The sequence below is a fragment of the Physella acuta genome, unplaced genomic scaffold, assembly GCF_028476545.2.
Source record: "Physella acuta isolate Inbredline_101_S28 unplaced genomic scaffold, ASM2847654v3 ptg000368l, whole genome shotgun sequence".
Lineage (NCBI taxonomy): Eukaryota > Metazoa > Mollusca > Gastropoda > Physidae > Physella > Physella acuta.
In genome coordinates this window covers 302,979-319,004 of record NW_026731887.1, presented here as the reverse complement: position 1 = coordinate 319,004, position 16,026 = coordinate 302,979, and the positions used below count along the sequence as shown (strand labels likewise).

At 37.5% G+C, this 16,026-nt stretch overlaps 2 protein-coding genes across 4 annotated transcripts; both read right to left on the bottom strand.

The window, feature by feature from the left end:
- Positions 1-260: 260 nt before the first annotated feature.
- LOC131941653 (uncharacterized) lies at positions 261-6,240 on the bottom strand. Of its 3 annotated transcripts, none has more exons than XM_059301034.1 (2): positions 6,164-6,212; positions 261-991 (listed from the first exon to the last, which is right to left on the bottom strand). In XM_059301034.1, exon 2 carries the CDS (start codon positions 986-988, stop codon positions 419-421), a length of 570 nt encoding a protein of 189 aa, XP_059157017.1. In that variant the 5' UTR covers positions 989-991; positions 6,164-6,212; the 3' UTR covers positions 261-418. The 3 variants fall into 3 exon arrangements, with proteins under 3 accessions (XP_059157017.1, XP_059157016.1, XP_059157019.1); XM_059301033.1 differs by lacking the exon at positions 6,164-6,212 and adding an exon at positions 1,372-1,448; XM_059301036.1 differs by lacking the exon at positions 261-991 and adding an exon at positions 5,017-5,744 and having other exon boundaries at positions 6,164-6,240.
- Positions 6,241-10,454: 4,214 nt separating this feature from the next.
- Positions 10,455-11,638, bottom strand: LOC131941652 (uncharacterized). Its single transcript, XM_059301032.1, has 2 exons — positions 11,586-11,638; positions 10,455-11,163 (listed from the first exon to the last, which is right to left on the bottom strand). The coding sequence occupies exon 2, from the start codon at positions 11,159-11,161 to the stop codon at positions 10,595-10,597; it is 567 nt and encodes a 188-aa protein (XP_059157015.1). The 5' UTR covers positions 11,162-11,163; positions 11,586-11,638; the 3' UTR covers positions 10,455-10,594.
- Between the last annotated feature and the right edge of the window lie 4,388 nt (positions 11,639-16,026).

The following is a 16,026-nucleotide window of genomic DNA, read 5'->3' as shown; positions in this document are numbered from 1 at the left end:
AAGACAAAAAACATGTTGGTTGAGGTATGACGTATTTTTTATGTGGAGGAGGTTGGGTTGCGGCGGGAAGAGGGGGGGGGTCTGACTTTTTGTGACTATGTGTGACGTTGGGGAGGGAGAGTCAAGAAGATAAAAAAGGTCAATCAACCGTGACCCCTAAACCCACAGATGTCCAACGGGTTATGGGCCGTAGTCAACAGGTAACATTATGGAAGATTAAGAAACTAACAAAATAGTAATGCATTAAGACAACAGCAATATGATTCTTTCAACTTTATTTATTTATTTTCTTTTTTTTTTTTAGCATCCAAATCAAAAATAAAGTATCAGCTTTTAAAGACATTTTCTTTTAAACAGACAGAACAAAATGTTAATCAAAATTTCATTTTCTGTTTCAGCTCTTGAATTTTTTTTTCCGTCAAAGTTTATTTGGCTCCAAGAAGGAACAACAATGGAGTTTGTTTATGCAGTACAGGTCATCACATTCTCTCCGATACAGCCCCATAACGAAGGTGCCGTTCTTACAGAGGCAGCAACCTGTGTGGTCAAAGCAAGTGGAGATATCCTGATAATAACAATACCCATAACGAGGCGGATAATCTTTTGCTCTGGCACAGCGTCCTTCTGCGAGAGCGATAATTTTCGTACCATATGACCTGAAGAGACCTGTAAGGAAATGTCCAACTGGACATTCAACGGAGGAGTTTGGTTTAAACATATTCCACCAATTGGCAATACGAAAGGCCAAGCTTTCTGCCCACGGTGAAGGCTTGGTGCAGCAGACAGCACTCTCCAGTCTGCCGAGGTAGTCACTGGTTGGGACGTAGTCACTGCGACAGAAGCCCTGGATGATGTCACCAACACGGTCACACTGGGACAGCCCTAGTGTGTTGAAGCTATCGGACCAGTCCACCTCACGGCAATCAGACCACACACCAACAGCAAATATCAGCACGGCAAATACTTTAAATTCAATAGCGCTCCACATTTTCTAAAAAATATATAAATTTTTTTTTTCAATGTGAATACATCATATGAAACAGACATTTTAATATAGAGTGCATATTCAAAATCGTATGATTTTTCAATAATCTTTAAAAAATTAAACCTAAAAGAAAGTATGATTAGAAAGTTAATTAACTTCAATTGGATTGTAGAGACACTTTTGACATTTAATATTTATAATAACACTTAACGTTTAATATTCATTGTATACAATTATATAAAAGCTCTGTAAAATGTATTTATTCTTATGCCATTCAAAATGTGTTAATTGTAACTAAACGGACATGCAAGGGAACACTCAATCAGTCTTATTAAAACTTTTTCGCTGTAAAAAAAAAGAAAATATGAATCCATTTGTTTTCAAACCTTTAGTGTACAGCCAAGTAGAAATAGAAACCTCACGCCTTTCCTTCAGCAGAATACCATGAGACGGTGAATTGTGCAGCTTAAATAGAACAAACTGGTTATCATCAGCTTAAAGGATTTAATTAAGTCAGCGTCACGAACAGGGGCGTGGTCAGATGACCATATACAGCCATTGAGGGCCAAAGAGGAGTTGGTTATGTGTGCTCAATCTAAACATCAAGTCTAGTTTCTTTTCCATCTTTCTTTTAGTTTTAAACTCTTATTTTTAGATTGGCTAAGGTTCATGTTAAAGTGTATGTGTAGTTAAATAACGCTTAAACCTGAAAAATGGAAAAGTTCACAATAAACACGATACAAAGTGTGTGTGTAGTTGAGAGTCGAAACATTATGCGTTTAAGGAATCATGTAAATGCCAAACTTCTTAATGATTCAAATATTGTCTATAGTTTAGAAAAATAAAAGCGGTATTCAATGCTTAAAAGAATTCAAAGCTAAAATAATACTGCATCCCGAATTTATTGATCCTTTTTACTTTCTCGTATACAGAGTATAGAGGAAGTATTGTAATCGTACACAAAAATCACCATTTTACATCTCAGTACTTCATCACACACGGAGTATAGGGGACTTATTTTAATCGGGCAAAAATTCTACATCAAGATTTTTAAAAATTCGGCGTTTTATGCTTATTTGAGTAAAAAAAATCTGGGTTTTGCAATTCTCTCACTCTGTATGTGTGTGTGTGTGTGCGTGCGTGACTTATGTGCATAATGGTTACGTGGACAAAAACCTGCCTGATCTAGTCTTCATGTTTTGTCTGAAGTTTCATTAAGGCTCTCAAGCAAAATTCTGGTATAAACCCTGTTAGTGTCAGAAAATAGCATGTTCCTTTCCAATGGTTGCATCTAGAAGCAGGGCATTTTCCTGAAAGGCAACTGCACAGATGCCGTTTGCCTAAAGGTTATTTTGCCGAATGGACATATTCCAGATTGCGACAAATGTCCAGAAGGCACTTGCCGGTAGACCGTTTGCCCAAAATATGATAACGTTGAGCCCCTATCATCTAGTTATGCGCCATTGAGGCCAATGACTCCGATATCAGCCTGCTTTTCTTTATGGATTTTACTTCCTTAGCCTTAGTCCAACCAAGAACAAACTACAAGGCAGCAGTTGTTTGATTTTGGAGTTGTCTCTCCTAGATGAGTGGCTGTCCCCAAACAACGAGCCTCATCTGCCCGAGGGTTCGAACTATAGACTTTTTGGTTTAGCACCCACGAGCTTTACCATCTCGACTACGCCGACCCTCAAATATTTCGAATTTCCAAATGTGTTGCAACCCTAGCGAATGATTTTCAAAACTCCATTGTATCAAAACAGAACAGACTGCTTCGAATTTTTCCTTAACTTCAGATTTGAAGAATTAATGTTTCTCTTTGCTCATCAGTTATTGAATGTTAAATTTCTGATGTATTCCTCTTGCATGTCGTTGAATAATTTCAGCTTGGTCCTGAATGTTGTGACTAGCAGTTGTAGATCTGGAGCTACGTCTGCTTCTCCTTTTAATCTCACATTAAAGCAGGGGGGGGGACCACCATGCCGCCAGACAGACCCCGCAATGCAGGAGGGGGGGGAGGGGGAATGGACGTTTAGATTTATTTTCGTGTATGTTTGCTTGATTTTAATTTTGTAAACATTGTAAAATTACTGTAACTACGGTATTATTTCGTTTATTTTACAGATTCTATACCATCCTTTTCCGCACATTATTAAAAACCACTACACTAACTGTAGTGTTAAATATAGGCAGCACTTCAAATTTTAATGACTTCTGTGTCTCGTCGCTCCCTTTTGATAGCCGAATAGGGGTGCACAACACGTTCACACATTTGCATTATAACTGTTTGACCGGTCCGCAAAAGTGCACTGTGGCGGGATGGGGCAGGGTGTAGGACCGAATAAGGGGCTTGAAAATTGTCGCCAAAAGGACTATCGTGTCATACGTGGTTACTATTACATGGTTATTGTGCCATTCGACATTAAAATTTGGATTGCATGTATTATGAGATAAAACAATTAAAGGTGCATTTATTAACTCGATGATTTGGACCAATAAAGTAGTTGTCAAATATTGCCTTCATAATCTCTGTCACAATTCACCCTCACAGTCTTATATTGTTTTCGCGTTGTTTAAAATTAGATACAGGATTAAGCCTAGGGTAAGGGTAACGGTTAAGATAAGGACTAGGGCTAGGGTTAGGGCTAGGGCTAGGGTTAGGGCTAGGGCTAGGGTTAGGTTATGGCTAGGGTTAGGTTATGGCTAGGGTTAGGTTATGGCTAGGGCTAGGGCTAGGGCTAGGGCTAGGGCTAGGGCTAGGGCTAGGGCTAGGGCTAGGGCTAGGGCTAGGGCTAGGGCTAGGGCTAGGGCTAGGGCTAGGGCTAGGGCTAGGGCTAGGGCTAGGGCTAGGGCTAGGGCTAGGGCTAGGGCTAGGGCTAGGGCTAGGGCTAGGGCTAGGGTTAGGGTTAGGGCTAGGGTTAGGTTATGGCTAGGGTTAGGTTATGGCTAGGGTTAGGTTATGGCTAGGGCTAGGGCTAGGGCTAGGGCTAGGGCTAGGGCTAGGGCTAGGGCTAGGGCTAGGGCTAGGGCTAGGGCTAGGGCTAGGGCTAGGGCTAGGGCTAGGGCTAGGGCTAGGGCTAGGGCTAGGGCTAGGGCTAGGGCTAGGGCTAGGGCTAGGGCTAGGGCTAGGGCTAGGGCTAGGGCTAGGGCTAGGGCTAGGGCTAGGGCTAGGGCTAGGGCTAGGGCTAGGGCTAGGGCTAGGGCTAGGGCTAGGGCTAGGGCTAGGGCTAGGGCTAGGGCTAGGGCTAGGGCTAGGGCGAGGGCGAGGGCTAGGGCTAGGGCTAGGGCTAGGGCTAGGGCTAGGGCTAGGGCTAGGGCTAGGGCTAGGGCTAGGGCTAGGGCTAGGGCGAGGGCGAGGGCTAGGGCTAGGGCTAGGGCTAAAATTAAGGTTATGACTTAGGGTTAGGGTTATGGTTAGACCAAATTCTAGGCCTTAACATTGGCTTAGGCTTAAGGTTATTTTTATTGTTAGATAGAGATATAGGTTAGGGTTAAATATAAATGTAGAGTTTTATTATCGGGTTGTGGTTAGCTATACGTTTATGGTTGTGGTTGTGGTTATTGTTGTGGTTAAGTTTTTGGTAAAGGTTTTGAATATCGTAAGGGGTAGTAGTAAGTGTTGTGGATTGGATTAGAGCTGGATGGTTTTCGAGAGAGTAAGGTACCAGTTCTAGATGGGTGGTCTCACAGACAATACCAATCTTAGCAATTGGGATGCCTCACAGATATAAAGTACCAATACCAGCGGGGAAGTCTCACATATATTAGGCATAAATCCTAGCTACGTAGTCTCAAAATATAATTTTCCCGTCATAATTATCAACATTAGGTACCGTTCAACCACTCACTTTATAGTTTGTACAGAGTTATTGCTTTTAAGTTATTATAACTTTTACATAACAATAGAATGTCCATGTAAATTATAATAGTCTATATCATAAGCAAAATATTTTTTATGTTAGCAACAAAATGGAAGAAGGAATATCTGTAACAAATTATTTTGTTATTAAAAAAAACAAAAAAGTCATCGATAAATTTTTATTTTACTCTCTCTTGTGGCATCCAAATAATAAAAGATATTTTGTGTTTTAATGATTTTTTTTCTGTCAAACACAATGATAAAAAAAAAGTTAATTTTAAAATTCATGTTCCGTTTCTTTAATCTCTGATCATTTTTCCCTGTCTTACTTTACATTGTCTACATGAACGCACAGCAGCGGAGTTTGTTTATGCAGGACAGTGCATCACAGGCGCCACGGTACAACCCAGTAACGTAGGTGTCGTTCTTACATGTGCAACAACCGGACTGTTTAAAGCAAGAGGTGATGTCCTCATCATAACAAGGCCCATAACGAGGCGATTGACCTTTTGCTAGGTTACAGCGTCCTTCTTCGATGTAGAGAATAGTCCAGCCTTGTGTTCTAAAGAGGCCTGTAAGGAAATTTCCAGTGGGACATTCCACGTAGGCGTTTGCTCTATTAAACAAAGACCACCAATTAGCGTTGCGAAAATCGGTGCTATCTTTCCATGGAGAAGGCTTGCTGCAGCAGATAGCACTCTCCAGTAACCCGATGTGGTCGTAACCTGGATTGTAGTCACTTCGACAGAAACCCTGGATGATATCACCAAGTCGGTCACACTGGGACAGCCCTATTGTGTTGAAGCTATCGGACCAGTCCACCTCACGGCAATCAGACCACACGCCAACAGCAAACATCAGCACGGCAAATACTTTAAATTCAATAGAGCTCCACATTTTCTAAAAAAAAAAAAAAAAAAAAAAAAAACACCCAATAATTTAATGTGAATACTTTATATGAAACATACATTTATTTCAATACATAGTGCATTTTCAAAATCTTATGATTCTTTAAAAATCTAAAAAAAACTAATAAAAAATGTTAGAATGTTAATTTAATTTAAGTTTTTATCAGCATTAACACATTGGATTGTAGAGACACTTCCGACATTTAATATTTGTAATAACACTAAGACTTAACATTTAATTTTCATTTATTGCAACTACAAAAGCTGTCTAAAATGTATTTATTCCTATGCCATTCACCATTTGTTCATTAAAACTAAGCAGACATGCAATAGAACATTTAGTACTAATGATCAGTCTTGAATCTTTGTTACGGTAAAAAAAAGAAAATATGAATCCTTTTGTTTTCAAACCTTCAGTGTACAGCCAAGTAGAAATAGAAACCTCTCGTCTTTCCTTCAGTAGAATACCATGAGACGGTGAATCGTGCAGCTTAAATAGAACAAACTGATTATCATCAGCTTAAGGGGTTTAATTAAGTCAGCGTCACGAGCAGGGGCGTGGTCAGATGACCATATACAGTCATTGAGGGCCAAAGAGGAGTTGGTTATGTGTACTCAATCTAAACATCAAGTCTAGTTTCTTTTCCATCTTTCTTTGAGTTTTAAACTCTTATTTTTCAACATGGCTAAGGTTATTACATTTTAGAAAAACAAAATCGCTAAAATATGCATTGCGGAAAAGTTCACACTAGACACTAGATAAAGTGTATGTGCAGTTAATTAATTATTTTATTAAGAAATCACGAAAATGCCAAACTTTTTAATGTTTCAGAAACTGTCTATAAATTAGAAACAAACAACGATATTCCATGCAGAAACGGCCAGAACATAGTAAAAGTTATAATCTATTAAAAAAAAATATATATATAGCTAAAATAACACTTGCATCCTGAATTTCTTAATCTTTTGAAATCGCCTCTTGAATGCTATTCTTTAAAACTACAGATGTGAATAAATTGTACGTTAAATGATGAAACATAATACTGCATGGTATTCAATTTTCTTCATTCGAACACAGATAACAACATGGAATCATTTCTTTGCCCAGTAAAGTCCCATTTGTTAAGCGACAGGGCCGAAACAGAAAAATCGCTCTTTAGAATATGCAAATAACAGCAATTATACTGACTATATAAATGTTTAACGTTCAAATTGTTCTATGGCATTCATAATTATGAAAATTAGTCGTTTAGTGCAGATTTCAACAAGCTGGCTGCTCATTCTGTCTGGGTGTCTCAGGGTAGCCGTTGGGGTGGGGGGGGGGGGGGGGGTGGGATGTTATGTAAGTTAAAGAGCAAAAAAAAAACTTTGTACCCAGACAAAAAATAAGATTTGTTCACTTTGGTGGTCCCGAATGTAAAGAAAATTGCACTTGGTTAGTAAATTAGCGGTTGAGAGAATATTTCAACCACCTGGCTACTAAGTGAGTGTTCGGAAAGGTGGGGTGCGGGTGGGTGGGGTTCTACTGTAAGTTAAGAGTGTTCCAACAAGGTCATCTTAAGTGGACCCATTATAAAGCATAAAGACGCAACGACATCTCGCCATCGAACTCAATTTTCTGCGATCCCTCCAAGTTGGGTCCGTGACGTTGCTTCTGCTTGCTTTTCACTCACAAATGATCTTTCTAGAATTTTTTTGACCTAACTACTTTGTTTTTTTCTTGGGGATTCTAATCTAATGTTTGTATGGTGATCGTGTTTGCTGTTTTTCGCCACACGTGCACAATTAATCCCCATTCGCGCGTATGTGTTTGTTTGCCAATAATAACTATCCCATTATTTAAATAAACATTTCAGGCCACCTAATGTTCAATATGATACGCAGAGTTATTTGTTAATGAAAGTCTGAGTTTTGTTATTAGGTTGATGTACCCTGCATTTCCCAGAGTCCTGAAGGAACACAGATTTTATATGGCTGGTAAACAGTCGTATTTCGTAAAGCGTAGGAAGTGCTCTTAACGTCCATATTGTGTGAAGAGTGTTAAATGCGTACTTGCCGGTGCGGTTTTGGATGGTCTCATCTGCTTTTATTAGCTGTCTTAAGCGCTTCTCCTAGAGAGTTTGCTTAACTTGGTCTAGACAAGCTGATGCTGATCTGATAGGAGGCTGACACCGCCCATCTGTTAATAAGGGGTCTACTGAATTCATGCTTTTTGGAATAAGGTCTTATAATCCAGAATAATTATAAGAAAACAATCATTGTCGGAAGCATGCAGTCTCGCTGCAGCCGATTAGATGTTAGCATATGTAATCTGGTGGAGGTTTCGCGTTTCATTTGATAGATGTTGATGAATTTCGTAGGGTTCATCAATCTCCAAACGACATCTCTATCCACAGTAACAAATGCCTCATTAAAATCGACAAATATCATGTATATAAACAATTGCCACTATATTGACTGGTTTATAGTTATGTGCGTAATTGCACACCTAATTAAAGCCTTTCAGGATCTACGAAACTGTTTCTTCTGCACAAAATAGTCACAATGTTTCATCAATACAAAGCTTATCCTTAACAATATGGCTGTTGGTACACCATGGCGATGTTCAGTAATTAACAAAAATACAAAAACCCGAGTTATCACGATACGTAGTTATTTGGAAAATTAATGCCATTAAATAAGACTCAAAAAGTCTCTAGTTCAATTCACGGGTTCTCATGGGTACCTGAATCACATTATGGAAACCAAAGCTGCTGGGCATAGTGTTGAACACAAAAACTCTACGTCATATCTATATGTAGTGTACTAAGCATAGTCGAAACAAAACAGTTAAAATGGTAAGGGCGTGGCACACAAGCCAAGGGCCTATCAAAAAATTATAATATAGGGCAAGGTGCCAGGAGGGAGAAGACGGTTTAAGACAAAGACGGCTTAGAGGACACAAAGGAGTAGACTGGGCTGGCAGAAAATTTTGAGGACATCAACTGTGATGTCCCAACGATCCCAGATGTTAAGGGACGATTGACTAAACACTAACTACTCTCTCATCTAACCCTACACTTCTATCTCTGGCCCTCCAAATCGTTTGAGTCTAAGCTAAGTATATGGCGGAACTAGAAAAATAGGGCCACCCAGCAAAAAAATATATTTTGCCCCCCAGCCATATATATATATATATATATATATATATATATATATATATATATATATATATATATATATATATATATATATATATATTCCTTTTTAAAAAATATACTTTTATTTTCAATATCTCACTTATACCCGCCTAAAATTATATGAACAATTGTTGTTAGGTGGCTAGTCAAAAGTATTGAAACACGGAGGTTTAATATGTGTCATGGTTTCCCTGGTTTGTTTTATTTTTTGTGTTTTTCTGCATTGATCTTTATAATTTTAAAAACATTCATTTGTACAGCAGTGTCATTCTTTAGTATACTTTAATTTAATAATAATTAAAATAAGAAATTGCTTTGGAATGTGCTTAGTGCAAAACTTAAAATTATTAGACTATTCAAATAGGGGCGTTAACTCGTGTAAGAGGTTTGAATGATTGCCTGTCTTAACACTACAGCTCATGTTAGTTTTCTGTTTGCCCTTTTTTCTGTTTGTGCTTTTTTTCTGTTGGCGCTTTTTTCTGTTTGCGCTTTTTTCTGGTGGCGTTTTTTTTTTTCTGTTTGCGCTTCTTTTCTTTTTGCCTTTTTTCTGTTATCGCTTATTTCTGTTTGCGCTTTTTTCTGTTTGCGCTTGCTTACGTTACGCAATGTTTTTTGCGCATTTTTCCGTTGCGCTTTTTTGGGGGCTGGGGCTGGGGCTGGGGCTTGGGCTGGGGCTGGGGCTGGGGCTGGGGCTGGGGCTGGGGCTGGGGCTAGGGCTAGGGCTAGGGCTAGGGCTAGGGCTAGGGCTAGGGCTAGGGCTAGGGCTAGGGCTAGGGCTAGGGCTAGGGCTAGGGCTAGGGCTAGGGCTAGGGCTAGGGCTAGGGCTAGGGCTAGGGCTAGGGCTAGGGCTAGGGCTAGGGCTAGGGCTAGGGCTAGGGCTAGGGCTAGGGCTAGGGCTAGGGCTAGGGCTAGGGTTAAATTCAGGTTGAGGTATATGGTTAGTGTTTGGGTTACTGATAGCGTTAGACTATGCCCAGTCCTTAGCATTGGCTTAAGTTTATTGTTATGGTTAGATAGAGGTATAAGTTAGGTTGGATCTAGATTTTTAGTATCGGGGTTTTGATTAGCTATACGTTTAAGGTTGTTGTTGTGCTTATGGTTAGGGGTAAAGGTTAGGGATTGGATTAGAGCTGGGTGGTCTCACAGACCTTTACCAGTCATAGCAGCTGTGTTGTCTCGGAGACATTAAGGTACCAGCGCTAGATGGGAAGTCTCACACACCAATACTTGATTAGAACTCTCAAAGACATTAAGGTACCAATACTAACAGGAGGCCTCACAGATATTAAGCACCAATCGCAGATAAGCAGTCTCGAAAATATATTTTTTTCGTCATCTCTAAACAAGACGTACCGTTCAATCACTGACTCGTTCAGTGTTTTTGCTTAGACTTAAGTTATAATAACTTTTACATAACAATAAAATATGTGTATAGTATATGCGAGATATTTTTTATGTTAGAAACAAAATGGAAGAAGGAACAACTGTAACAAATTATTTTTGGATTATGAAGACGAAAAAATCATAGATAAATTTTTATTTAATTTTCTCTTCTGGCATCCAAATAAGAAATGACGTTCGATGTTTTAATGTATTTTCTGTCAAAACAGTGATCAAAAATGTTAATTTATATTTCATATGGTCTTTTTTCCTCCGTCAAACGTTACTCTTTCTGGATAAACGAACAGCAGCGGAGTTTAGTTAAACAGTACAGAGCATCACAGTATCCGCGGTACAGACCAACAACGTAGGTGCCGTTGTTACAAGTGCAGCAGCCTGACTTGTCAAAGCAAGAAGAGATATCGTGCTCGTAACAATACTCGTAACGAGGCGGATGGCCTGGTGCTCTGGTACAGCGTCCTTCTTCAATGTTCATAATTTGCCAGCCATTTGATCTAAACAGCCCTGTAAGGAAACCTCCAACTGGACATTCAGCGGAGGTGTTTGCTGTACCAAACAACCTCCACCAATTAGCAGTGCGATACTCGTAGCTTTCTCCCCATGGCGTAGGCTTGGTGCAGCAGATAGCACTCTCCAGTAACGCGATGCTGTCTAAGACTGGAGAGAAGTCACTTCGACAGAAACCCTGGATGATGTCACCAACACGGTCACACTGGGACATTCCCATCTTGTTGAAGCTATCGGACCAGTCCACCTCACGGCAATCAGACCACACACCAACAGCAAATATCAGCACGGCAAATACTTTGAATTCAATAGAGCTCCACATTTCTGAAATGCAGTAATTTAATTTGAATACACAATACTGAAACAGAAACAGTCTTAAGAAAATGAATACTCAATATATATGTTTTCTAGAATTTTGAAACAACAAAAGCTCAATTAAAATTAGATTTTTAAATCAAATAAATTTAAATTAAAAATAAGTGTTCAATAACCTTAAAATACTTATTTGATTTTTAATTACAAATGTATAATATTCATTACTTGTAACTATACATGTCGTCTAACAATTTTTGATTGTAATTACACATGTTACTTAAAATTATTAACTCCTGATTAAAATGCTTTACTCTACATATTATGCAAATAATATTCATTACTTATATTTCATCTCTAATCAAACTAGTAAATTAATTTATTATTTGTCAAACTCAAAAATACTAATTAAATAAAATTATTTGTTTTCAAACCGTCAATGCACAGCCAAGTAGAAATAGAAACCTCTTGTCTTTCCTCCAGTGAAGTACCCTGAGACAGGGAATCGTTCTGCTTAAATAGATTTTCAGTGATTTACGTGATTTTCATTGGCTTAAAGAGCTTAACTAAGCCAGCGTCACGAACAGGGGCGTGGACAGATGACCATATACAGTCATCGAGGGTCAAAGATGACTTGATTATGTGTAACCAATCGGACCATATACAGCCACGATAAGGCAATGAGTGCGTAATGTAAACAATAAGCCTACTTACCCTCCCAACCGTTCATTTGGTTAAACTCTTATTTTGGACCTTATATAAAACTAGCCGTCGGTAGCCGTTAGACGTAAATTATTGGCCTATATATTTGTAATGTTATACATTTTTGAAAAGAAATATTTTATAAAATATTATTGCTCAAAACACAATGTGCTTTATTACACATTGAACGATATTTTTGACAATGCAAAGAAATAACTAAATATCTTTAAAAATTCGACAATTTGAAATAACATAGGCTATAAATACCTATTAGAAAAATTAAAACCAAATTATATACATTATTAGTCAACACAACACATAATTAAATGCACACACTGATTAAGAGACTTAAATGAATCCGTTAAAAACCCGGACATAAATTGTTTTTTAAAAGTAATTTGTATTTCTTCTACCGAGAAAATAGTATACATTTCGTAGCGTACGTCTCCATAAGTAGATTTATAGAATCTAGATCTAAATCAAATTTTAGTAAAATAGTTCATTTCTTCATATTCTAAAATTGGATGATGACGCCATTAGTGTTGTTTTCTTTCTGTAGTTTTAACATGTGGCGTGTGACGTCATTGTTTTTTGCGTTCTAGTCACAACCATAAAAACTTTTCCGGTTGCATAATTAAAAAATGTGTTTTTACATTCGAATATTGCTTTATTTTTATTTTCTTTCTTTAAATAAAATTTAGTAAATACATTTAAAACATCAACCATATAATTTTCATCGAGAGCCCGTATCTTTATGTTCTCCGTATATCGCTGAAGATACTGATCTCTTAGGCTCGGGACATGCGGACAGAGAGAGAGAGAGAGAGAGAGAGAGAGAGAAGTGCGCACATAGGCTTTTATATATTAGAACTAGCGTGCCCGTCTCCGCGCGTTGCCGCAGGGATATAAGAAAGTCTGACGAAATATTTTAAGAGGGTTTCATCATTGCGTTATCATACCTATATTCTTTGACATGTGATCATGTTTTCTAAAACTGAGTTATTTGAATTTAAACAATGCCTGCGCTATATTTCTTGGATCATATTAGTCAAAGCACCTAATTGCACCGTAACGGTGCGCCGACGGATGCGCCTGATTCGATTTAGTGAATGACTATAATTTATGATCTTACCCTTATTCTATCACACTCTTTTAAACGAACGTATGCGCCATAGCGCTAATGGGAAAGCCAGGGTAGCCAAAATCGCCCCCTTACGGAGAGCCTAATTCGATTTAGTGAGCGACTATAGCAACCCATTGTATCCATAGACTATCGTATTTTTAAAACGAATGTAGGCTCCATAATGCTCACGGGAGAGTCATGGGCGCCAAATAGCCCCTGCCGAGATGCCGGAGGACGCGCTGATTCAATTTATTCAACGGTTATTGCTGCCCATCGTGTCTTTAGTACATAGCCTTTTTTAAAACGAGCTTAGGCGCTATAGTGCTTACAAGGGAGCCCGGGTCGCTTCGGGTCAATCAATCTCCGTGGCGCCTGTTGCAGATTTACCGCTGAATATAGTAGTACCCTTACCTGCAACGTCCAATTTCTTTTTGTAGAAACCTCCCCTGACATGATCGCATGAACAGTGTCATACCGCAATCGACTTTGTTTTTTATATACAGTATAGAGAGAAGAATCGACAGTGGGGCGCCGCCCTTGCGAAATGTAAACATTTTGTTTCGCAGAAACCTTACCAGTAGCATTCTCAACAACTTCCCAAAGTTTTATGGCGGTAAGATGAAAGGTGTAGTAATGCATAAAAGACAAACAAACACACACATACTTTTAATTATATGTAACTTGAAATACGGAGAGGGTAGTGTAGTTTAGAAACTATGATCATCTTCATTATATTTTAAATATTGTCTATATTCTAACTACATGAGGGTCATCGCTGTCTATTATTCTGTACAATCGTAAGTTAATAAATAGTATGTCAAAAGATGAAATCAAATACAGCACAGTATTCACATCTTCCTTGACTAAGCACATGCAACAACATTAGGTCACCATGTTCCCCGGAAATATGTTTTGTTACATAGACTATATCAACCTATTCATGCTTTATGAAATGGCAAATAAAATAGCGTTTCGCTTGATGAGTGATCGACAGTGTTTGAATATTTAATTTTCTTGACGTTCAATGAACTGCCATATGCAGTTCAATATACAGCTATCATTTCGAATCTGAACGTCGATGAGGGCAAGTGAATTAAAGTTTACCTGTTTCAGTGACCTCGGCATTCGAAGCGATATTGTGATCAGCACTATGCCCAGTCGCCTTTTACTTTCCTTAAGGTACCCATCAGAGCAGGGTAGACTCATGGATGTTCCACTGACTTGAACCCGGATTGGAACTCGAGACATGCACAGTTCGTATGTTCATATTTAGAAACTGTCAGTGTTGACGCACCTACCTTGGAATAAAGGTGGCTGTATTTACACGTTAAATAAATAAAAGTTCTAGTTTAAGAACAGTTTTTATCTGGAAACCATAGGAGGAATTTACATCACTGGAATGGATTAGAATCCACATCACCCGGTAGGTGATGGTTTAGAATCAACTGCAAAAGAGGAAGAGGTCTAAAAAAAATCGCAAAAATATATTTTATGAGGTAGATTCAGTAGTTTTCAACTCCCCTTAAGTGAATGAAATAATTCCGTTGAAAACCCGGCTATTCAATTGGAATTTGTATGTTTTTTAAAGGGATAGGCTCAGTTTTTTTAATGCACATTTTTTTTACAATTTAAGATTCAAAGCCTTTTGAATACTTTTACCATGTTTGGCACATGAAAGTTAGTATTAAACAGCAAAAAAAAGGTTGAAATTTATTTCGGTTTTCTTGAAAACACCAATAAAAAAACCCTCCACCAATTTGAATTTTTTGGTACTTCTATGGCGTTTTTATTTATACACTTATAACAATCAAATTTAGACGTCTTATATTCCAGCATGTATAAACACTTTTGTCCCGACAACTTTTTGTTAGAGATACTGGTCAGAATTCTACTAGGTCTGAAAAATCACAGTTTATAGTATGCAAAAGTTTTTAAAATTTGCGTATTATTTGACATAAACTTTTTTTTTCTATGAAAGCCATCACAATTCTCTCGTGACAAAAGTTTTAATTTTGCATGAACAATAATTATGAAAATAAAATATGGTAGGCAATGTTTTATAAATAACAAAGAAGTAGTCTTTCTAGTGTTAAAGAACTGCGAATTGCGAAAAACAGAAACAGCAACCACAAAAAAATGCCATTTCTTTGTAATTTGTAAAGCCAATCGTAAGCTTTGAGTGTTTCCAAGATGATGGAAAATACGATTATCAAATACAATGAAGCTATCCAATGATCCAAAAAGCAATATGATGACAGATATTAAATCTTTAGTAGAGAGCTTGTAAGTTCGAGATTTTTTTTTTTTTTATTGAAGTGGTCATGAAATAGTATTTTAAACACATTTAGATTTTTTCAATAAAATTTATTATTTTCTTAATTAAAAAAATGGACAATATATCCAAAAGTACGACAAAAAAATCAGGATTTTAAAATTTGCTTAGGCGCATATCCCCTTAAACTAATTATTCTTATTTTCGGCCGAAACAAATTGTATAAATTTCAAAGCATACATCGTTATAAGTATATCTATAAATCTAATTTATATGAAATAATTCGTTTTTTCACATTCTAATATTGAAAGATGTGGGAAGCAAATCTTATTGAAGATGAAGCCATTAGTATTGTGTATCATTTTCGAGCTTCGATTTTCTATTTATATTTTTTATCCGAAAATCATTGCCACCATAATGTTTCTGTACTATCCGTAGTATTAAACTTTTTTTTAACAAATCATAGTTTCAGGAAGATATTTTTATATTTCTTTAATGTGACGTCATTCTTTTCGCGAGTGATCTTTTTTGTACTACTTATATGTTTTCTAGAGCGTTCTTATCAGAAACACTTCATCGGTTGTATAATTAAAATTGTGTTTCTAAATTGGAATATGTCTTTATTTTTATTTTCCGTCTTTAAATAAAACTTAGTTTATACATTTAGTACATCCAACATATTATTTTGAACTTAAGTCCGTATCATTAAGTTCTCCGTCTATAGCTGAAGAGATTGATCTCATATCTTCGGAAAATATGTTGCACAGAGAGATAGAGA

What these genes read in the sequence shown, in the direction of transcription:
- LOC131941653 (XM_059301034.1), bottom strand. Translation starts at nt 988, where the DNA reads ATGTGGAGCGCTATTGAATTTAAAGTATTTGCCGTGCTGATATTTGCT.
- LOC131941652 (XM_059301032.1), bottom strand. Translation starts at nt 11,161, where the DNA reads ATGTGGAGCTCTATTGAATTCAAAGTATTTGCCGTGCTGATATTTGCT.